A 23,758-nucleotide genomic window follows, 5' to 3' on the forward strand; every position below is an offset into this window, starting at 1 on the left:
ATGAGCTGAGCATAAACCTCCTGACACATGACAGCAACTCATTCAGTTTTCATTTAGGTTTCCTGTGTTCACAAATCCAAATACCTGCCCTAAGCTTTTCTGCAGACATCTGAGGAGAAGGGGTTCACTGACAGTATGGGAGCATCTTCTTCTGGCTTGTTGGATGAGGCCAAAATCAACCATGTTAAAGGTAAAACTGAGAGACTTCTTTTTTCTTGGTTCAAACTGTTCACAAGGCCTTAGTATCTCAGCTCTATTTGAATGCGAGTTTTTTTGCAGAGGGAAAAGTGGGTTAACAGAACCACACAGAAAAACAGCAACAGCGTCAAACATAGATTAGTCATAAGTGGAAGGCAGTGCATTGGCTGGTAGAAGCCAGGTAGCTGTTTCCCCTTCAATTTATCCTTATAATTTCCCCAACATAGTTCAAGAATATTTTGATTCTGAATTTCTCTCATGCCAGAAGTGTTGCTGTTTTGATGTTTAGTTTGGTTCCTCCTCTACTTTGTATGAAGTTTCTGTTCTTCAAGGCCACATTTTTTCTTACACTTTGTACTGGATAACTATCCAAGCCCTTTCTGATCAAGTGCAGACACTGAGCTTATTCAAATCTACATTCACTTTGGAGGCTAACGACAGCTGGGGGTTGTGTATGTGCCAACATTTCTACTGCAAAGAACTGCTTAATGAAAGGAGATGTGGTCATTATCATTTAGCTTTCAGTAAAGGAGTACACAAGAAATATAACTGAGGACAATGCAATTATATGATATAGGCCTTATTTATCGGGATGACTTAGGTGTTCGCTCAGTTCCTTCTAAATTGGATGAAAAAAGCATATTTTATTTTTCAGTATCATAAAAACCTTTGACATTGTCAGGAATTAAAATTTAAACATGAAATGAACGTTTTACTTTGGAGCAAAAGTAACAAAGCAGGAATGATGTGCTGTGTTCTCAGTTCTGTGTGCATTCCCATACATGTTATCAGCACAGTCACATCCTGTCACTAAGCTCCATTGCAAACTAGAATGTAATTACAGCTATTTCCAACTATTACATTATTATGGGTTGCCTAATCTCCCTTTGTGTGTATGTAAGATGGAAGTCAGATGACAGAGTATCATGATAATGGCTATGTGCTGTAAACAAATGATAGACAACCGATTAAGACTGATCCATTGATTCAAATACATCATTAGAGAAGCGGAAAATAATTTTCTATGTCCTGCTGCCAACGTACAGAATTAAGTGACTGCTGTTATTATAACAACACACATTAACTTTGCCATCAACAACCACAAACAAGTCATAATGTACATTACATGAGATCATTAAATATGTTATCATGTGTCTCTGTGATCTTCTAATAGAAACTCATTCTAGTTTGACAAATTCAGACACATTGAATGACATGATAAACAGGAGTGTTATTATACAGGAGTAATGTAGTTATGGACTTATACACTCACCATAATCACAACATTGATTCTTGTTGTGAGATTGGAGGGCTCATTATGGAATCAGTGTGTCAGGTCACTACTATACTCACATGAGCCAGACTGAGTCAAATGTCTCTCACATTATATCATCCAGGCTAGATATGATATCTAATTGCAATCCACAATTATTAAATCCACAAATAATTGCCATAAAAAATAAATAAACAAAAAATATACACACCCAAACACTTAGGTATTAGGTAATTTCATTTTGGATATGAGCATCTTTTTCTGGCTAATGTCTTGTTTTAGTGAAAAGTTATCAATTATCCTCCTATATTTAAATGATGAAAAAACAAGATCAAACAGAGAGAGTGAGATGTGCCAAGCCTTGGTCCTTGGTTGACAAATAGATGCCATTTTCAAAGCCAATGCCCTCAAACTTCTCAAGTTAAGAACAAGTGTCTTTCAGTTACAGTGAGACAGAGTAAGTTCCATTGTTGAAGAATCCAACACCTGGATAATACATTTATCAGGACTGAATTTAATCAACATTGTCCATCTGGAGTCCCAAAAATGGCAGGCATTGGACATTGTTGTAGATTTCATCCCATACCCATGCTCTATATGTAAAGTGCCTGATGAACAAATTCACTCCTGAGCAATTGAAGAGCAGTCAGTGATGTCTGACGTCAGCGTGTGCGGTAAGCGTGTTGCGTCACTTCCGGTCACTGGCGGTTGTGCTCTCTATTGTGCTTGTGTTGTTTCCACTGTTCTTCTATTATTTCCTAATTCACTCAAGTAATCAGGCAGAAAATTATTTTCACACCAACACTAGGTTTTAGAAGTCAATATCTCCCCTTTCTCCAAAGGTTATAACCGTTTCTGCTTCTCCGCTAATCAAACTACCCGATTAGCAATGTCCTCTAGCTCTCTGTCTCCACTCTCTGTTCCTCCTTCTCCTCCTCCTCTCCTCTCCTGTTCTGTGTGCCTCATGTGTAGTTATTCTTCTGCCTCCTTTTATGATAGCTCCTCTTGTCATAGATGTAGGATGATGGTAGAAATGGAGGCGAAGATTAATGAGTTAGAATCCCGGCTCCGCACTTTAGCTAGCCCAACTTATGCTAGTGTAGTTAGCCCCCCCTCTGTATCCGGTGCGGACCAACCTAGACGAGCTCATACGCCAGCTAAGATAGTTTCCTCCCCCCCAGTGGCTCCCGAGCAGCCGGGATCTAGTCAGGGCGGCTGGGTGACTGTCCGAGACAAGAGGCATAGTCGTAGGCAGCAGCCCCCGGTTCACCATCGACCAGTTCACGTTTCCAACAGGTTCTCCCCTCTCAGCGACACACCCGCTGAAAAGCCGACTCTAGTGATTGGTGATTCTATTCTGAGGAACGTGAAGTTAGCGACACCGGCGGCCATAATGAAGTGTATCCCGGGGGCCAAAGCAGGCGACATCCAGTCTTATCTGAAACTGCTGGCTAAGGGTAAACGTAAATATGCTAATATTGTTATTCACGTCGGCAGTAACGACACCCGACTTCGCCAGTCGGAAGTCACAAAAATTAATGTGGAATCGGTGTGTACTTTTGCTAAAACGATGTCGGACACTGTAGTTTTCTCCGGCCCCCTCCCCAATCGGACCAGTGATGACATGTACAGCCGCATGTCGTCATTTAACCGCTGGCTGTCGAGGTGGTGTCCCGAAAACAACGTGGGCTACATAGATAACTGGAGGTCTTTCTGGGGGAGACCTGGTCTAATTAGGAGAGATGGTGTCCATCCCACCGTGGACGGGGCCGCTCTCATTTCTAGAAATATGGCCGATTTTATTAGAAATCCAAAACCCTGACAATCCCGGGTTGAGACCAGGAGGCAGAGCCGCAGTTTAACACGCTCCTCTGCGCCTCAGTCAGAGCGGTCACCTGCCGAGAATAGAATAGAGCCTATGTCTATGTTTAGGTCTATAGAAACTGTGTCTGTCCCCCGACGACCTAAATTTAGAAAAGTTAATAAACTCAAATTAAACAAAAGAGGAGCTAAAAACAAAAACCTAATTGTAATTAAAACAGCCACAAACTTAGTCTCAAATAACACTGCGATCAAATGTGGACTGTTGAACATTCGATCATTATCATCAAAATCTCTACTAGTTAACGATCTCATAGCTGATCATCATATTGATTTATTTTGTATAACTGAAACGTGGCTGCAGCAGGATCAGTATGTTAGCATTAATGAAGCTACACCCCCCCATGTTAACTTTCATATCCCTGTACCACAGGTCGAGGAGGTGGGGTGGCTGCAATATTTCAGTCAGGCCTATTAATCAACCCCAGACCAAAATCTGGCTGCAGGTCTTTTGAAAGCCTCACTCTTAGTCTCTCCCACTCGGACTGGAAAGGTGAAAAACCAGTTCTGTTAGTTACAGTATACCGTCCACCTGGTCCGTACTCAGAATTCCTATCAGAGTTTTCTGAGTTTATATCAGAGTTAGTACTTAGTACAGATAAAATCATTATTCTGGGAGATTTCAATATACATGTTGATGTAGAAAGCGACAGCCTTAGTTCTGGGTTTTTTCCCTACTAGACTCAATTGGCTTTTCCCAGCATGTGAATGAACCCACTCACTTTTACAATCATATCCTTGATCTTGTTCTAACTTATGGCATTGAAATTGACAAGCTAACAACTCTTCCCCAAAATTCTCTCCTGTCTGACCATTACCTTATTACATTTGAGTTTACTTTAATGGGCTCCACAGCATTGAGGAATAAATTCAGCTATAGAAGATGTTTATCTGAAGCTGCTATGGCTAAATTTAAAGAGAAAATTTGGTCATCATTCCCAACAATGCCATATCTAAATCTAAATTTAAATGAGGATTTCTCCCATACGCAGGTTGATGACCTTGTGACTAGCACTATGGCCACAATGCGTTCGAATCTTGATAATGCTGCCCCTCTCAAAAAGAAAGTATTCAATCTGAGGAGGATGGCTCCCTGGTATAGTTACCAAATCCGTACCTTGAAGCAGACATCAAGGAAATTAGAAAGAAACTGGCGTTCCAGTAAGTCAGAAGAGTCTCACAGAGCCTGGAAAGACAGCCTAAAAACGTATAAAAAAGCTCTCCGCAGTGCTAGAAGTTCATATTACTCAGCACTCATAGAAGAAAACAAGAACAACCCCAGGTTTCTCTTCAGCACTGTAGCCAGGCTGACAGAGAGCCATAGCTCAGTTGAACCAGTGATCCCCTTAGCTCTAAGCAGTAATGATTTTATTAGTTTTTTTTCAAACAAAATTCTCATGATCAGAGAAAGAATTTATCAGCTCTTGCCTACGTTAGATAAAAATCCCCTTCTGAAGACGGCAACTGCTGAATCAGCTGCGGCGCCTCCTTTACATCTGGAATCATTCTCACCTCTAAATCTCTCAGAGCTAGCTTCTATAGTTTCATCATCCAGACCGTCAACCTGTCTATTAGACCCAGTACCAACTAGCCTCTTTAAAGAGATCTTTTATGTAATTGAGCCGTTTATTCTAGATTTGGTTAATCTGACTTTATTTCTGGGTTATGTACCTAAGGCACTTAAGACTGCGGTCATCAAACCCCAGCTTAAAAAGCCTAATCTTGATCCAGATGTTTTGGCAAACTATAGACCCATATCGAACCTTCAATTTATTTCTAAAATCATTGAGAAAGCTGTAGCAAAACAACTACACGAGCATCTGGATGGGAACAGTTTGTTTGAAGAGTTTCAGTCAGGATTTAGAGCCCATCATAGCACAGAAACAGCACTGGTTAAAGTCTCCAATGACATTCTAATGGCCTCAGACAATGGATCAGCCTCCATACTTCTCCTTCTAGATCTTATTGCTGCATTCGACACCATAGATCATAATATTGTACTACAGAGACTGTAACATGAAATTGGAATTAAAGGAACTGCACTAAAGTGGTTCAAATCCTACTTATCAGATAGACATCAGTTTGTTCATGTAAACAACAGCTCCTCCTCATGTACTGTAGTCAGTCATGGAGTCCCGCAGGGTTCGGTACTTGGACCAATCCTCTTTACGCTTTATCTGCTTCCTCTAGGCAACATTATCAGGAAACACAGCATCAATTTCCACTGCTACGCAGACGATACTCAGCTGTACCTATCAATGAAGCCAAATGAAGTCACTCAGATAGTCAGACTGCAGGCATGTCTTGAAGACATAAAAGTCTGGATGACTGGAAATGTTTTACTTCTCAACTCTGACAAAACAGAAGTTATTGTACTCGGTCCTAAGCACCTCAGAAAAATACTATCTAATCATCTCACCAGTCTGGACGGCATTACTTTGGCTTCCAGCTCCACTGTAAGAAACCTTGGAGTAATTTTTGACCAGGACATGTCCTTTGTCCCTCACATAAAACAAGTTAGTCGGGCAGCTTTCTTCCACCTGAGAAACATTAAGAAAATCAGAAACATCCTCTCTCAGGATGATGCAGAAAAACTAGTCCATGCATTTGTAACTTCTAGGCTGGACTACTATAACTCATTACTATCTGCATGTCCAAACAAATCTCTAAAAGGCCTTCAGTTAATTCAGAACGCTGCTGCACGAATATTAACAGGAACTAGGAAAAGAGATCACATCTCTCCCGTGTTAGCTGCTCTTCATTGGCTGCCAGTAAAATATAGAGTAGAATTCAAAATCCTTCTTTTAACGTATAAAGCTCTTAATGGCCAAGCTCCATCGTATCTCAGAGAGCTCATAGTTCCTTACTGTCCTAGCAGGCCACTCCGCTCTCTAGATGGAGGTTTACTTGTGGTTCCTAGAGTCTCCAAGAGTAAATCTGGAGGCAGATCGTTCAGTTATCAGGCTCCTCTTCTATGGAACCAACTCCCAGCATCGGTCCGGGGGGCGGACTCTTTAGTAACTTTCAAGACCAGGCTTAAAACTTTCCTGTATGACAGAGCGTACAGTTAAAAAGTCCTCTACTCTTTAGGTATGCTGCTATAGGCCTAGGCTGCTGGGGGAAGGACTGAGCTTCTCTCTCTCTCTCTCTCTCTCTCTCTCGCTCTCTGTCTCTCCCTGTCACCCTCTCTCCCTCTTTCTCTCTAACTCCCTCCTTGCATGCGCTGATAAAAACCATCCTTCTTAAAAAAAAAAAAACAAAACAAAAAAAAAAAAACAAAACAGTTTCACCCAGTTCTAAGCATTTATACTGCATTTATTAACCATGTTCTGCCAAAGCCTCTGTCTCTCCCAGTTCCTCTCCTCTCTCTCCCTGTCCTCATCCTGCAGGTGGTGACTCATCTCCATCCCATGTTCCTGCAACACCTGCTGGTCCCATATAGCATGAATTCTGTATTACAGCTCAACTCCATGAACTTCATGCAACAACATGTTCCTGCCTACACCCCCCCCCCTCCAATGCCTGCCTGCCTGTCTCTCTCTCTCTCTCTCTCTCAACCCAACCGGTCGAGGCAGATGGCCGCCCCCCCTGAGCCTGGTTCTGCTCGAGGTTTCTGCCTCTTAAAGGAAGTTTTTCCTTGCCACTGTTGCCAAGTGCTTGCTCATCGGGGGATCTGTTGGGTCTCTTTAAATAAATTTATAAAGAGTTTGGTCTAGACCTGCTCTATATGTAAAGTGCCTTGATGTAACTTTGTTATGATTTGGCGCTATACAAATAAATCTGATTTGATTTGATTTGATGTAAATTTGTTATGATTTGGTGCTATATAAATAAATCTGATTTGATTTGATCCCATAATGCTTTTGCTTTTGCTGAAATAATAATAATGTTAATTCATGTCGATAGATTTACTTTTGGATACATTTAAATGGTCTTGATTAAAATGGTTGTGTTTTTGTGTGTGTCCAGGACTTGTTGACAGCATATTCCACAGCTTCAGTGAGCTGTACCGTCAGCAGTATTCTTCAGCCTACCTTGGACATATACACCAGGAGGTGGAGCCTAAGAAAGAGGGGAGGGGCCTGTTGCTCACACACAGGGTAGGAGCTGAACATGCCAATCAGCTTAATCCATCAACACTGGTTTATTCCAGGGGCATATTCATTTTTGATGCTGCTGGAAATGTAGTGCAATTGTTTCTAATAGTTCCAATGTGTGTGTGTGTGTGTGTGTGTGTGATCAGCCTCAGTACGGTCCAGAGGAGGTGCTGTACCAGGGCAGTGTTAAGTTCTCCTGCTGGGATGAGCAGGGGAAGAAATGCAGAGAAAGGTATGCTGTCCTGAGAAGAGACTACACAGTGGAGATACATGAAAATAAGGAGGTAATTATGTCGCAGCAGAGCTGAATCCTGACTGTGTCTGTTGCTGATGTTGACATGCTGAATGTTTTCTCTCTTGGTGCATCATTTAGTTTGTTCTAATTGAATTTGCTTTAAAAACAAATGAATGAAAATTAAATGCTATTGACTATGTCTTTATAATAATAATTCCAAATGGGCAATCAATGAATTCCAAACTGGAAGCTTCAATTTTAATGGCAATAGGTTGAATATGTGACCTTAAAAGGCCTTTAATGGCCTACAGATATTTAGATTTAGCACCACTCATGTCTGTGTTTCCATCTGTAGACTTTCAATCGTGGATATGTCGCTAAATTGGTTCTTCAGCCAGCTGGAGGGGTTGTCCTGACTGAAGAGGAGGAGTCCCGAGCACACCTGGAAAAAAAATGTGCTGGAATCCTCAATGGTATCATTCTGCTACCACCAATCCCAGCTCACTTAGCAATTTCCCAGCCTGGGATAAAAAATGTATATCTATATATATCTATATTTGAGGGAGGGCAGGGTCACCTTGGACAGGTCACCAGTCCATCACAGGGCCAACACACAGAGACAGACAGAGACTCACACTCACTCTCAGACCTATGAGCAATTTAGAGTACACCCAAGGGTAGTATTAAGTTATTCCTATCGTATGTAGCAATAGTGTATATCACCCAGTCATGTCATCAATGTGAATGATTTTAGACAATTTTTTCATATGAATTTTTACACAAACTGAAATTCCACACCTGTCATCTCTGGGGTTGGGAATCAAAACTCCATGCTTTTATAGACCAGGCAATACCAGCCATATCTAAGGAGAAAACCTATAATGTGTATTCTAGTTTTTTTTTTTTTTTTTTTTTAGAATTGATCATGTTTGTATTGAACTGTATTTTTAATAATCAATATCTAGTCAAAGTATCAGCATCGGTATTAATATGAAAATATTTTGACAATACCCAGCCTTAACTGTCTCATGAGCCTTGTTTGAGGGTTCTCAGATTGACCAGTAGGTTCAACATATACCTGACTCGGGTGTGGTGTTATGAGTCAGTCCTTTATTTCAATATGTGCCCCCAAGATGTGTCGGCATCTTCAGGACCAGGGGAAATCGACATGTACTTTCAGTTCTTATCAAGCTCTGGGCCTTGTCTTTTTTTTGACAAGGCCCAAACTAGCCTTGAGTTTACGTAATCCAGACCCAAATCAACAAAACTAGCTGCAGCAAAAGTGTCCAAACTTGACTAGATCAACTCTGTGCCGCATCAGACATTTCCAACTTCTTTTCCACTGACCTGAACTTTCTTTTCAGATGCCATTTCCTTCTACAATCCAACTCATAACATTGTTAGACAAAGTTTTAAAACCTTCACAACAAAAATTTTAAGTAACGTCCTCAGCTAAGGAGATATTATATATATATTATATATATATAGAGAGAGAAGTGTCATACTTCAGTAGGAAAGCTGTTTTGTGCAAAAGGCCCCAGGTTTTAAATTATATTAAGGAAAACAGGAGTTTTAGGTTGATACAGAACTGTCCCCGAAACCCAAGACTCTTGTTCTCAATCACCATGTGCTTCTAGTCCCAACAGACGTGGTCACCTTCGTATTCAACTTCATGGTCCCGTTGTATCTAAAGACTAATTTTGTGATTTTCAGTAGCAGTTTCCCCAACATTAATGCAAAGCTTTTTACTTAACTGTGCAAAGTCATTGAGATAGCTGTGGCTGTGACACCAGGGAAGTCCCTGCTTTTTTCTTTTACCATAATCATTTTTTTCTTTATCAAATAGTTTCTTCAGGGAACTGGAGGACAAATAACCCTTGTTGTCTTTTTGTTTTTTTGATGTGTAGGTAGCTGTAGGTAGGTTTCTACAAGCCAACAGCTGCTGTCAGCAGTTAATATTGACTTAATAAACTAGATCATGGTTCACAGTAAACCCACGTCTGTAACGGTCTGTGCATGTCTTTTTTATTTATGTTCAGGTGTGAAGGATGATTCTTCTTCAGTGGTGCCATCTCCAGATGAGTTTGCTGTGTATTTGCATCTGCCGTACACAGGCCATACTTGCTTCCTGTTCCAACAGGAAGAGGAACGTGGTCACTTCCTGTCTGCCCTCAGGACCTGCATTAGACACCGCAATCTTGGTAAAACACCTACGCGCACATTGCAAAAATAATGAATATATATCATATATATACCTCATAGTCAACGAAAAGCCCATACTACCACATGAAAAAAACAAACTAACAAAGAAAACAGGCAAACAAACAAAAAAACCCTAATCCTTATCCACAAGAGCAAGTACCTGGAGTCCTAAAGGAACAGTTCCATTATTGTTTTATTTCCATCCCAAGATAGAGAGAAGATTGGCTCCAGACTCATGTTTCTATGTCAAAGACCTTCTCAAATGTCTTTGCAAAGGCAGGGGAATATGTTTAATTGCTCTATTCAATGCACTCAAGGATTTCACAATTACTCAGTGATATCACTGACTTTATGCTATAATTATCCTACATTTTAGAATGTGATGGAAGGTGAAACAAGAAGTAAAGAAACCAAAACTCATAACGACACATGCTTGTTTTTCCTTCTTGCGGTCTCTACTCACAGATGGTCAAGTTGTGAAATGATGACATCTTCATTAAAACTGAGTAATGGAAGTCTTGAAAATAATAAATGGAAGCTCAAAGTGTTACAGGTTTAGCAGCATGAAGCCCAGAAAAATAAAAAAACAATCAATTTGTTTAAAACAACCAATCAAAACCCTGAAAATAACCTCTAAAGTCACTAGCTTATTCAGACTGCAACCTAAAGGAAAATTTTTTAGACATTTTATACACAGTTTCTTGGGGTGTAGTTACATTGCATATCTTTCCTTTAACACATAATCTGACTCTAGTTTTGTACCATTCAACCTTCTCAAAGGAGTTACGATTACAATCATAACAAAATGAGCTGTCAGCAACTGAGATCCATTTTGGCTTTTCAGACAGCTCTGTATGGGCCGTGTGAACTTATTTATAAACAAGTTCTTCAGCTGGGGGACTCCATTTTCCTGTTAGGGGTGTGAGCCAGATGACATACTGTTTGGAAGATTACAGTCAGATATCATGATCACACTCAACTGCTCATTAACACAAATACCTAATCAGCCAATCACATGTCAGCAGCTATACTACTCGAACTACTACATTTTAAGCATGCAGTGATGGGCCAGTTCAAAATGAGCATCAGAATGGGAAAGGAAAGCGATTTCACATCAGTGATGTCAATCTCCTGTTCTGCAATTATCCAATATGGAGTCAGATTTTTGGGGAATGTTTCCAGCACTGTGTTGAATATATGCCAGAAAAGAATTAAGCAAGCTCTGGAAGCAAAAGATGGTTCAGCTCTGTACTAGCCGAGAGTACCTGATGGTGCTGGTGAGTGCATATAGTTTAATTTTAATTCTTACAGCAAGACTGATGTCTGAGTATGATGTGTGATTCTATTCTCCAGAGAATGCTGCAGCTGGAGTCTGTTATATTTTTCCTGGTTATGCATGGATATGAAAACTGCAGCTCATTCGAATGTAGCTTTGTGATTGGCTGGAACAGAAAAACAACTGCTTGAAAGAAGTGAGATTAGAAAGAAAGGAACAAAAAAGATGTGTGAATTCATGAGACATAAATAATCTATAAATATTAAATTTAGATCAGTAATTAGTGCATTAAAGTCAGCAGTATCAGTGGTGAAACATGTCAATTACCAAGGTGAGCTAATACAGCCTTATTCGCATTTGAGGGGAAAATGTGTTCATGTTGTATAAGTTTTATCACTTAGTAAGGTTTGGATTTAACAAGGACTTTGTAGACATGAGACGTGGAAAAAAGACATAAAATCAAAAATCTTTCCCATGCCCAGGAGACCAGTTTCTCACCTCCAGAGTTTTAGTTTTAGGCAAGAGGTCATGGAGTCATTGGCCATTTTAATATTGACCTGACATTTATCAGCAGATCTTCTCCTCTCACTGACATAGACCAGGTAAAGTACTGTGCAAATCAACTAATTAATTAAATAATTAATTAATGTGGTGTTTTTGTTTCTTAAGAACATGGTTCAAAAATAGTGACAAATTTGTATGAAAATCTACTGAAAGTTCTGTAATAGATTTATCAACAACGAAACAGTCCTGACATGTAAAAGAAGTGAGATGATGATCTAGTAATAACTGAAATATCAGAGTATTTTAAATGCTGCCATAAAATGTATTTTTTAAATAAAAAAATAGTTCATTTCTAAATTTCTTTTTTTTAAAGCTAGCTCCATGTCTGTCTACTCCACTGTCTACAATTATATTTAAGTAAGAACCATCATTCTGCCAACACTGATTCATATATGCATTTATACTTTGCCTTTTCTAATAGCACGCTCTTGTCAGTTGGATTTTACTGTGTCACTTGTTTCGGCAGTTGCTCTGACAACCAATAAAAGTATTAATGTCTGTTGACTTCCTGTGTGGTTAGCATGAATACAAACCCATAACAACCCCTTAAGTGACAAGGTTGCGACATGGTATGCCATATCTACACAGGCACCAGATTAACAGGAAATGAGACTGCTGGCCAGCAGCAACAGTTTTCCCTCTGAGGAAGCGTGCTGCCAAACAGGGTTGAGCTTATTAATTCTATTCATATATAATTTTTTTTTAATATATATTATATTCTCATTATACTTCCATTATTTCCTTGAAAATAACTTATCTAATGAAGTGATGAAGGCTCCCTCTGGTGTCCACACAACACCCCTGCAGGAAATATATTTTCTTTTATCTGATAAGATTTCCAAGTAAGGCCTGAAATAATAATAAAAAAGAAATATCACATTTAATTTTTCTAAAGAGAGGATTTCTTAAAGTTGTAACTAAGGGCAATATTTTTCATATAAACAAAGGTTAGCCAAATCTACCACATTAGCTGCAGGGCCTTTATGAGATGTATGCTTTCGTTTCTTCAGTCATCTTTATTCATTTGTGTTGCATGAGGTAAGCAGCGATTGTACTGAGAGACAACCTAGATTAGCAATATGACATTTTCATTTATTAACCCACTATAATCACTGTAATCCACTCTTAACTTTTAGATTGAAAGACACAATTTTTCACACTAGCTGAATGTGTGTGTGTGTGAACGGCTGTACGAGTGAGGTTGATTTTTTATGTTGGCTGGTTTATTGATGATCCCAGCATTTAGTGATTAGGAAGAAGTGAGGTAGTGATTTCTGATCCAACCTAAATGCTCCCCTGCAGACCCCAGAGGTCCAGTCTTGTCACTCGTGTTGTAAAAAATAAAGATAATGTATTCATATCTGAATTTCACAGAATATACAGAAAAACCTGAATATGATTTAAGCACACTCCTCCTCCAGAATCATAAAACAACTTCTCAATTCCTGCAGACCCTTGGTGTGAGTTTTCCTATGAGAACCAGGCGTACGTCCGAGCCCTCCAAATCTACCAACAGGACAAAGGAAGCTATAACACCTGGGAAATTCTGCTGGGCACTGAGGAGGAAGTCAGCAAACAAACCCCCCCCCCACACACAGGCACTTGAGCATCATATCTGTTTTCGGTGATTTGTATACTTATTGTGTGTTTGCATGCCTAGGTGCTGGCCTCACAGGTGATGAATGAAGTGTTACCATGGTTACAGAGTCAGCTTCAGTCCAGAGTAAAGGGCAAGAAGTCTGAAAGGATACGACAGTGGTTTACGGTGAGCTGCAGCTCTGATGCTGACAAACTATCAATCACACAACAGTTTGTTGTTTTTTCTGTTGATGGGCCATCTGACTGTCCTCGCAGTCAGCAGGCAGCACCTCATGATATACTGATTCCGTTTCGTGAAACAATTTAGATCAATCTGCAAAGTGATAATCAGTCTCCAGAAGTGGTCTAGGTCTCAGCCAAGGCTTTTACGACCAATTTTCAGGTAGGGAACAGCCCCCATCCTAATGCCAATCTCAGTGTCAATCCAAAATTTGTGGAAATGTGACCACACTTAAAGTAAATCTCCAAAGGAAAAGGTTTCCATCTCTTACTGTTATAGGACAGATCAAATCAAATCAAATCAAATCAAATCAGATTTATTTGTATAGTGCCAAATCATAACAAAGTTACATCAAGGCACTTGACATATAGAGCAGGTCTAGACCAAACTCTTTATAAATTTATTTAAAGAGACCCAACAGATCCCCCGATGAGCAAGCACTTGGCGACAGTGGCAAAGAAAAACTTCCTTTAAGAGGCAGAAACCTCGAGCAGAACCAGGCTCAGGGGGGGCGGTCATCTGCCTCGACCGGTTGGGTTGCTGCATGAAGTTCATGGAGTTGAGCTGTAGTACAGAATTCATGAAATATGGGACCAGCAGGTGTTGCAGGAACATGGGATGGAGATGAGTCACCACCTGCAGGATGAGGACAGGGAGAGAGAGGAGAGGAACTGGGAGAGACAGAGACTTTGGCAGAACATGGTTAGTAAATGCAGTATAAATGCTTAGAACTGGGTGAAACTGTGTTTTTTAAGAAGGATGGTTCTTATCAGAGCATGCAAGGGGGGAGGAAGGGAGAGTGAACGAGAGGGAGGGAGAGAGAAAGAGGGAGAGGGGGAGAGAGGGTGACAGGGAGAGAGAGAGAGACAGAGACACAGAGAGAGAGAGAGAGAGAGAGAGAGAGAGAGAGAGAGAGAGAGAGAGAGAGAGAAGCTCAGTCCTTCCCCCAGCAGCCTAGGCCTATAGCAGCATACCTAAAGAGTAGAGGACTTTTTAACTGTACGCTCTGTCATACAGGAAAGTTTTAAGCCTGGTCTTGAAAATGACTAAAGAGTCCGCCCCACGGACCGATACTTCCATAGGAGAGGAGCCTGATAACTGAACGATCTGCCTCCAGATTTACTCTTGGAGACTCTAGGAACCACAAGTAAACCTCCATCTAGAGAGCGGAGTGGCCTGCTAGGACAGTAAGGAACTATGAGCTCTCTGAGATATGATGGAGCTTGGCCATTAAGAGCTTTATACGTTAAAAGAAGGATTTTGAATTCTACTCTATATTTTACTGGCAGCCAATGAAGAGCAGCTAACACGGGAGAGATGTGATCTCTTTTCCTAGTTCCTGTTAATATTCGTGCAGCAGCGTTCTGAATTAACTGAAGGCCTTTTAGAGATTTGTTTGGACATCCAGATAGTAATGAGTTACAGTAGTCCAGCCTAGAAGTTACAAATGCATGGACTAGTTTTTCTGCATCATCCTGAGAAAGGATGTTTCTGATTTTCCAAATGTTTCTCAGGTGGAAGAAAGCTGCCCGACTAACTTGTTTTATGTGAAGGACAAAGGACATGTCCTGGTCAAAAATTACTCCAAGGTTTCTTACAGTGACTTCTGTTTTGTCAGAGTTGAGAAGTAAAAAATTTTGGGTCATCCAGACTTTTATGTCTTCAAGACATGCCTGCAGTCTGACTATCTGACTGACTTCATTTGGCTTCATTGATAGGTACAGCTGAGTATCGTCTGCGTAGCAGTGGAAATTGATGCTGTGTTTCCTGATAATGTTGCCTAGAGGAAGCAGATAAAGCGTAAAGAGGATTGGTCCAAGTACCGAACCCTGCGGGACTCCATGACTGACTACAGTACATGAGGAGGAGCTGTTGTTTACATGAACAAACTGATGTCTATCTGATAAGTAGGATTTGAACCACCTTAGTGCAGTTCCTTTAATTCCAATTTCATGTTGCAGTCTCTGTAGTAAAATATTATGATCTATGGTGTCGAATGCAGCACTAAGATCTAGAAGGAGAAGTATGGAGGCTGATCCATTGTCTGAGGCCATTAGAATGTCATTGGAGACTTTAACCAGCACTGTTTCTGTGCTATGATGGGCTCTAAATCCTGACTGAAACTCTTCAAACAAACTGTTCCCATCCAGATGCTCGTGTAGTTTTGCTACAGCTTTCTCAATGATTTTAGAAATAAATGGAAGGTTCGATGTGGGTCTATAGTTTGCCAAAACATCTGGATCAAGATTAGGCTTTTTAAGCTGGGGTTTGATGACCGCAGTCTTAAGTGCCTGAGGTACATAACCCAGAAATAAAGGCAGATTAACCAAATCTAGAATAAACGGCTCAATTACATAAAAGATCTCTTTAAAGAGGCTAGTTGGTACTGGGTCTAATAGACAGGTTGACGGTCTGGATGATGAAACTATAGAAGCTAGCTCTGAGAGATTTAGAGGTGAGAATGATTCCAGATGTAAAAGAGGCGTCGCAGCTGATTCAGCTTTTTCAGATTTTTATCTAACGTAGGCAAGAGCTGATAAATTCTTTCTCTGATCATGAGAATTTTGTCTGAAAAAAAACTAATAAAATCATTACTGCTTAGAGCTAAGGGGATCACTGGTTCAACTGAGCTATGGCTCTCTGTCAGCCTGGCTACAGTGCTGAAGAGAAACCTGGGGTTGTTCTTGTTTTCTTCTATGAGTGCTGAGTAATATGAACTTCTAGCACTGCAGAGAGCTTTTTTATATATTTTTAGGCTGTCTTTCCAGGCTCTGTGAGACTCTTCTGACTTACTGGAACGCCAGTTTCTTTCTAATTTCCTTGATGTCTGCTTCAAGGCACGGATTTGGGGAAGAACTGTTAGCTTGTCAATTTCAATGCAATATGTTAGAACAAGGTCAAGGATATGATTGTAGAAGTGAGTGGGTTCATTCACATGCTGGGAAAAGCCAATCGGGTCTAGTAGGGAAAGAACCCCAGAACTAAGGCTGTCGCTTTCTACATCAACATGTATATTGAAATCTCCCAGAATAATGATTTTATCTGTACTAAGTACTAACTCTGATATAAACTCAGAAAACTCTGATAGGATTATGCAATGTTATGTTTTTTTTCTCACAAATTTCAAGTGTTTCCATTCAGTTAAGCCAATATGCAAAGTGAAAATTCATAAAAAAAAAAAGAAGAAAAAAGTATAAACACTCTTTGACATGTTGATCAGCCTTAACTGCTAAAGGAAAAGGCTGCATCCTTATTAAAGAATGGCATTTGATATACAACACTGTCCACTGAAGACAGGGTTACAGGTTAACTGACATGTAACTGCAGTGGGCAGGCAATGTTGTTCAGCTGGTTACACTGTGGCCCCCCAGTGGCTAAAATGAATCAGCGCAATGCTACAGAGATCAAACTTTATTCTTAAAATTCCCATTATTTCTCAGTAAGATGAGATTTTAGATGCGTCAGTCATTGCCATTGTGTGTCATCACTGACAGGTGTTACATAACTGTCACTTCTGTCTCAAATGTGAGGCATTGCATTTTAGGATATTAGGCTAAAAGTATTGCATGGTTAAAGTAAAACCCTGTTGGTTGTCATATTCATCAAACCTTAACACACATTTTCCATACAAGCCTGAGTGTGACACACTGAGAGCAACAGACTTTATTTGACCCAGTGTATGTCATGCTGTTATTCTGTGTTCAGACGGTGCAGGCAACCTACATGTTGGTCCTGGACCTGCTGACTGCAAATCTAGAGGCTTTAAGGGAGAAGTGTCGTCAGACAGCTTCAGCCAATCAGGCGCTCATCAGATCCAACCTGGACCAGATAATGTCATCTCACTGCTTCCTGGAGCAGAAAGTCAGAGGTAAAGCCCACTGAGCTTTAGACCCTGAACTCTCCAAGTAGCTACAAAGGAATGAATTTAAACCTTTCAAACTATGTTTACTGTAAGAGTCAGCCAGTAGCTTGTATAAAATCTAATTTGAAGTGAACATGGGATTGTGCATGCGTATGTTCCAGCGTGTATATGTGAAGAAGCAGAGAAGGTGTACAGTGAGGCCATTGCTCCCTACATGTCATCCATCCTTGAAGTATTGACAGAAAACATAAGTGCAGGGATTCAGGGAATGCGACAAACACTGCACACACAGATGGACTCAGCCTTCAAAGCCACAACAGGATGCTCAGAGGAGACAAAAAAGGTGACAGAGTACATATGTGTAAGGTGTTTACCAAGAGATTTTATTTTTTAAGAAAGTTAACTTAAATTGCATGAATACAGACATGCATAGTTGGAATCATGGTTATTGTGTTTGTGTGTGTCTGTGTGTGCTCCCCAGGCCTTGCTCACTCTGCGCTCCATCAGTCTGGATCACTGTTACACACAGGTGACCAACCAGGCAGAGATACTTGTAAACCTAAAAGAGAGGTTTGGATTGAACAGCGTTGACAGACTGGTTCACTCTGCACATCTGGAGATGGAGCAGGTAGGAACTAGTGCTGGACTTTCAGTCATGGGCATCAGCACTCTGCCAACATCATGGATGTCAGCCAAATGTTTAACAATAATTACACCTGAGACAGTTCCGCAACGCAGCCGTGTGATAGAGGTTGTGATGCTTGTGGTGTGTCTTCCAGCTGTTGGACAGTGCTGTTTACACCTTGGAGCTGTTCCTCCAGTCATCAGTTAAACTAGAGCCATCTCAAATTCCTGTCAAGATGGAGCGTGCAAAAGAAAGAGTTCTGAAGGTAAACAAGAAGTTAGGAAAGAATTAGGGATAAAATGGGTTTTTAAATGTGCTAACTACAGACCAGACACAGGTAGATAGGTAGGTAGGTAGATAGTTATCTTATTGATCCCAGAGGGAAATTCAATTTTCAGACTGTCTGTCTGAAAAGTGAAGGCAATGCTGATGACTCTTAAACCTTCATTATTTTCAATGTCCATCAGGAGGCAATTCCAATTATTGTAAAAAGATTGAGGTCTATTGGAAAATGTCCCTACTTGGCACTTGATTTATTAGCTCAGTAAATGTAAGGAGTTAATGAGTTTTGTGGTCCCAGTTTATGTTTAAAATTTTAAAGACCATAAAGTAGAATATGTATCACAGTGTGACAGCTGTGTGATTGACAGACTGTGCCACACATTCATAACTGAATACAAAGCAAGTCATCCACCTTCTTCAATTTATTTTTTCTAATGATGATGGTTTAAAAAAAAAACTAACTAAACAAAACAAGATACTGATGGCCAAATGAAACCAAAGGCTTCAAACCAACTGATGATAGAGGGCTGATACCTGGTCCATATGTTTAATTATAATTCTAAATATTATTATATTATTGGCTGTACATAATTGTTGAAATTTGCCCTCATTGCTAAGTTTTAATAACACATACATGTAACAACACAGGGCTCTTTTCTCTCATTTCATAGTATTGGAATTGGCATTGTTTTAATATAGTGCTTCAAATAATAATAATAATAATAATAATAAAGAAATATAATAAATGGGGAAAAGTGATGATGTTATGATCTGAAATTGTCTGTGAGTAGCAGCTGGACTATGACAGCAGGCTTGTCCAGAGGAGGCTCTATCAGGAAGCTCTGCTGGAGATCACGCTGCCGGGTCTCACCAGAAGGATGGAAAGCAAGAGGCAAAATGTAGGTCAAATGTCCTGCTCCTGTCTACTTCCCTGTCTCATGTCAGTATTGTGCCACTGCCAAACATTCAGTGCGTTTTGTCTGTCCAGGAGCTGCAACAGTTTGAGCAATACATCTTCTCTGACTACAGCAGCTTCATCCTTGTTCATAATGTCTTTGATGATGTGCTCAGAGACATCCTCAGTAAGGAGATAGAAACAGGTAAAACAAACACAAACACATCCCCCCCATAAATCCCAGAGTACATATATGTATTCATTATTGAATAGAAATGTATAGAATTTATATCAATTCATAAACATTTAGCTTAGAATTCAGGTTCAAAATATGATTCTAATCAAAGGAATCTAATCAGAGGAATCAAAGGAAAAATCTGGTTAAATGTGTATATTTGTATGAAAAATATTCATTACACAGTGCTGTGCACATGGCACTGGTTTCCAAGGAACTTCTCACCTTAATTACTGACTAACCATAACACACATTAGATCTTTTCCGGCTTTCCAGAGCTCATTTTTACCTCTTCTCCTTCTCCTTAGTGGTCCAGGATGCTGCAAGTCAGAAGAGCAACAATCTCTTACTGGACATTTCAGATTTGGCTATTAGTCAGTACAGTCTGTTGGGTCAGACACCTCCTCACTCTGTACCAGACAGCCCGGCCATCCAGGCTCGAGACTCCTCTTCGGCTGGGCCCGGTCACGAAACTGCTCCTGTCCCAGAGGAGGGAGATCTGACAGTTGCAGCTCAGTGTCAAAGTGACCCAGAACTCCAGACTGATCCAAGTACCACTCCAACCGCCCCTGTGCTTCTTTCTCCTCTGATTATCATCACGCAAGAATTTGATGAATCTGCAAGACAGGATGATTCTGATGTTGAGGAAATCTGTGACACAACCCCGACAGCACAGTCAGCAACAGTTGAACTTCACAGCTTAGCCACTTCTGACTCTAATAAAGCTGCTGCAAATGAAGCTGAAATAACTGACACGACTACTGTCCCAGAATCCATGAATCCATCCCCTGACTCTCCCGAGCCTGCAGCATCTGCTTTGTCCTCGTCGCCATTCACAGCTTTTGTCACAGAACCTGCGCAAGGGGATCAATCTGCCATGCTTGAAAACTCTGCAGCCCCAGTTCAAATACCAGCAGACATTCATTCCAACCCGCCCTCCTGTGCGTCACCATCACACCCATTGACAGACAGTCCAGTCATAATCAGCCTTACGCTACTCAACGAGGCAGCAGTTTCTGTACCGCAGAGAACACAGCAGAGTACTGACAGAGCTGTCTACCTGGTAGGAAGCCTTAAAGACAACTGGGAGGTGGAGAAGGCGAAAGAGGAGCAACAGAAAGAGGCAGGAGAGAATGAAGAGAAAGGGAACAGGCTTGAGAGACAAAATGAAGATGAGGAGAAAGCAGAGGAGATTGGAGATGATGCAAGAAAAGGAGAAGAGGAGCATAAGGAAGAAGAAGTGCCTCTTCAAAAGCCTGAGCCACAGGAATCCCAAGACAGTTCTGAGCTGCCATTTGACAGTGTGAACATCATCAGAGATCTGGTGACAGAGATCATTGAAGTGGAGACAGTTGTCAGCTCCAACAGCAGCGATACACTTTAACACTCATATTGCCACGACAACTGGAGATATCCTCAGTCAGGACCATATTGAATGGAACAAATACATTGGTCAGGCAGGAAGGGACAAAGTCAAAGTTGGACCCATGCATCACATTGTTACTTTGTTACTACTGGATAAAAAAGTATTTAATAACTATGAATTATTATAATTTTTTTTTTATCTGTGATTAGCATTTTTCAATGGCATGTTATACTTCCTTTTTTCTCCCTAATCGACTCAATAAAGATATTATACTGTCAATGAACCATAGAAAACTAATATATAAAGAGTCGGATATGCTAAAAAGTTCATTCAATGAATTTAAAATATGAACATAAATAAAACTGCATTTGCATAGAAGAAAACTTTACTGGGTTCCCACGATGCTGAGGATGTAATGAACGCAGATATTAACAGTCACATGTCATACTTTTATTAAAGAATCTGAAGATGAAAGACAGAGAGATGGAGAAAGTCCCATATTTGCTTGTTTACAGTGTCCCACAACGTATCAATAAAATCAACGATAGACGAAGGGGGAAAAAAAAAAAAAAGATTAACAATAAGTTAACATAATCATGTAACAAATTAACATCCAGCCATGAACATGGAAAGTTAATGGCTGAAAGTCAGTTTCAGGTTCAATGTAGCTTGATTTGGACCCTGAACCAGGCGTCATTGATAGCATCCAGTTGTCATCATTACAGCCACAGGGCTTGTTGACAAGAACATGAGTAAATAAACCAATGAGTAAAATCAAGAAATGTACAGGTAATAGTCACACAGTGAAAACAGGAACTCCAGGACTTGCGACAGCAATCAACATGAAACATAATAATACTGACATTTATTTCCTGTGGTCCATAATTCCTGCTGTCACTGCTCATAATAAATATGTACAGTAAACACATCATGTGAATAAACTCATTGCCCTGTTCTGCAGCTGCAATGCTGAAATAACAAAGTTTCAGTTCAATGATTTAAGATGAAAATAATTCCATAATTCCACACACATACATATATGCATTCATGGCGGTTTGGCCCACTATGAAAGCACCTATGTTGTCAGGATCAGTAGCGACACTGCGACCGATTCACAGTGTAGAAAAAAAAATATATATATTTACATTGTAGTGTGTATTAATTGATGAGTAACCTTTAAAGGTTTCAAACTGATGGAAATTCAGAAGGGTTGATGTGAAAGCATTTAACAATAGAATGAAAGAAAACAGTGTCAGTGAATTTAGGGAGGCAAAAATACTGGTCATTACATAAAAAGAAAAAAAACAAAAAATAAAACATGAAAAAAAAAAAAAAAACATATCTGAAGATATATATTTAGAAGTATTAAATCTGTTCACATTCCCCATTTATTTGTTGACCCATAAGGAAGCAAACATAGAAATCTTTGCACAGTATGGAAGACTTCACTACTTATTTGTTGAACCTAATGGTGAACGAATGAGTGAAATAGGTAATTTTACCGATGCGAGTCAATCTAAAGATGAGGCCATAGACATGCAGAGTGTGGGTGTGGAATGAGTCTGAGGCCCAATCCCAATAACACCCTCTGGCCCTTAGCATCAATCCTCAAGGTCAAGGGGTTGAAATTTTTCCCCAGGAACTGGGACACCCTTCATTACGCCACTGAATACATTACTTTCACCACAACAGCCATTTACCGGTAACACTGAATTTTGGGCAAGGGCGACATCAGAAGAGATTCTACTCATTGCTTGTGCATTCATCAGCTCATCAGTGGTACTTTAGAGCTATTAAACAGAACAGCCATACTAGCTAGCTGTTACGGCTGTCTCATAAGATTATAAATATGACAATTGCAGTTCCTACAGTTTTACAATTCTTTCATGGTTATTTGCCAAGATAAATGTATTATTTAGATTACATTAGTATTGTTTGCTTGGGTAATCTCTTCAGTTTGCAAAGCATTCTGGAAATTTTTATCTACCCCTCACCAACAAGTCAGCATCTGAAATTCCTCACTATGACCAGCCGTCGATGCAAAAATTAAATGGGACTGCATACACCTCTCAGGTAGATGCAAATTGTAGGGGTTGGGCTAAGTGGAAGGACTAAGAGGTAGGGTTAAGGGGTCTGGCCAAAGGGGGTTTTGGGATTCAACCTAAGATTACAGGAAGTCCTGAAGTGTGTGTTTATGAGTCTATGAGTACTGATACAAAGGCTGTTCATCAGGTCTGAAGCCGTACGCTGTGGTTGGGCGTCCAGGTGATGAGCTGGTCTGGTCGAAGACATTATCATCTCTGGAAAACAAAGCCAGCAAAATTTATCCGGACTGACAATTATTGTGAGATTGTGATTGAACAGGAAAAATATTAGTTTCCAAACCCAATCAAACAGCATAATACTGAATGGATCCATAGACAGAGTCAGACATTGACAGACACTGATTCCAACAGCAGGAAGAGAGGGAGGGGAAGAGTGCAGAAATAAATGCAGCACTACCACAGCTGAGTTTGCGTGTTCTCTTTGTTGGTGTGAGTTCCCTCCACGTTCTCCAGCTTCCTCCAACAGGCCAGGAACATGCAGATTTCAGTTTACTGGTGACTCTAAATTGCTTGTAGGCATGAGTGTGAGTGCCAGTGATTAGTATCAGTGTTACCCTGGTGTCCTGTTCAGGATGGACCCTGCGCTCAATTAATCAGTAAGAGGTATAGCACTGTAATAAGTGCTTTGTAGGTGCCAGTTAAACATGTCAGGGTTTTAAGAGAGATGAGTTTCTTGAAGCTAGAGAGGGATAACCTTCAGCTTGTTCCCCCATCAATGACCCAAGTGTCATCTTCCACTGGAGTCTGCATATGTGTGCCTTGTGTGCATAGGAACAATTTTGCACTGTTGTTTTAAAATGCAAAGATAACTACATAATCAATGTCTTTTACTCTGATCACAAG

General features: G+C 40.3%; 2 protein-coding genes across 3 annotated transcripts in view; one reads left to right on the forward strand and one right to left on the reverse strand.

Annotated features, from left to right (window-relative positions):
* On the forward strand, positions 1 to 21,797 carry LOC115057242 (protein Niban-like). The gene is made up of 14 exons (XM_029524186.1): positions 1 to 190; positions 7,322 to 7,452; positions 7,596 to 7,733; positions 8,040 to 8,157; positions 9,724 to 9,885; positions 13,178 to 13,293; positions 13,387 to 13,491; positions 17,251 to 17,413; positions 17,569 to 17,750; positions 17,889 to 18,035; positions 18,187 to 18,297; positions 19,106 to 19,213; positions 19,303 to 19,414; positions 19,753 to 21,797. The coding sequence occupies exons 1-14, from the start codon at positions 136 to 138 to the stop codon at positions 20,826 to 20,828; spliced, it is 2,724 nt and encodes a 907-aa protein (XP_029380046.1). The 5' UTR covers positions 1 to 135; the 3' UTR covers positions 20,829 to 21,797.
* Positions 21,248 to 23,758, reverse strand: part of LOC115057243 (kinesin-associated protein 3-like) — an 11,752-nt gene continuing 9,241 nt past the window's right edge. For both annotated transcript variants that reach the window (XM_029524188.1, XM_029524187.1), the window contains exon 20: positions 21,248 to 23,110. In XM_029524188.1, coding sequence (XP_029380048.1) covers positions 23,011 to 23,110 — 100 coding nt within the window. In that variant the 3' untranslated portion in view covers positions 21,248 to 23,010. The remainder of the gene's footprint in view (positions 23,111 to 23,758) is intronic.

The sequence above is a fragment of the Echeneis naucrates genome, chromosome 17 (genome assembly GCF_900963305.1).
Source record: "Echeneis naucrates chromosome 17, fEcheNa1.1, whole genome shotgun sequence".
Taxonomy (NCBI): domain Eukaryota; kingdom Metazoa; phylum Chordata; class Actinopteri; order Carangiformes; family Echeneidae; genus Echeneis; species Echeneis naucrates.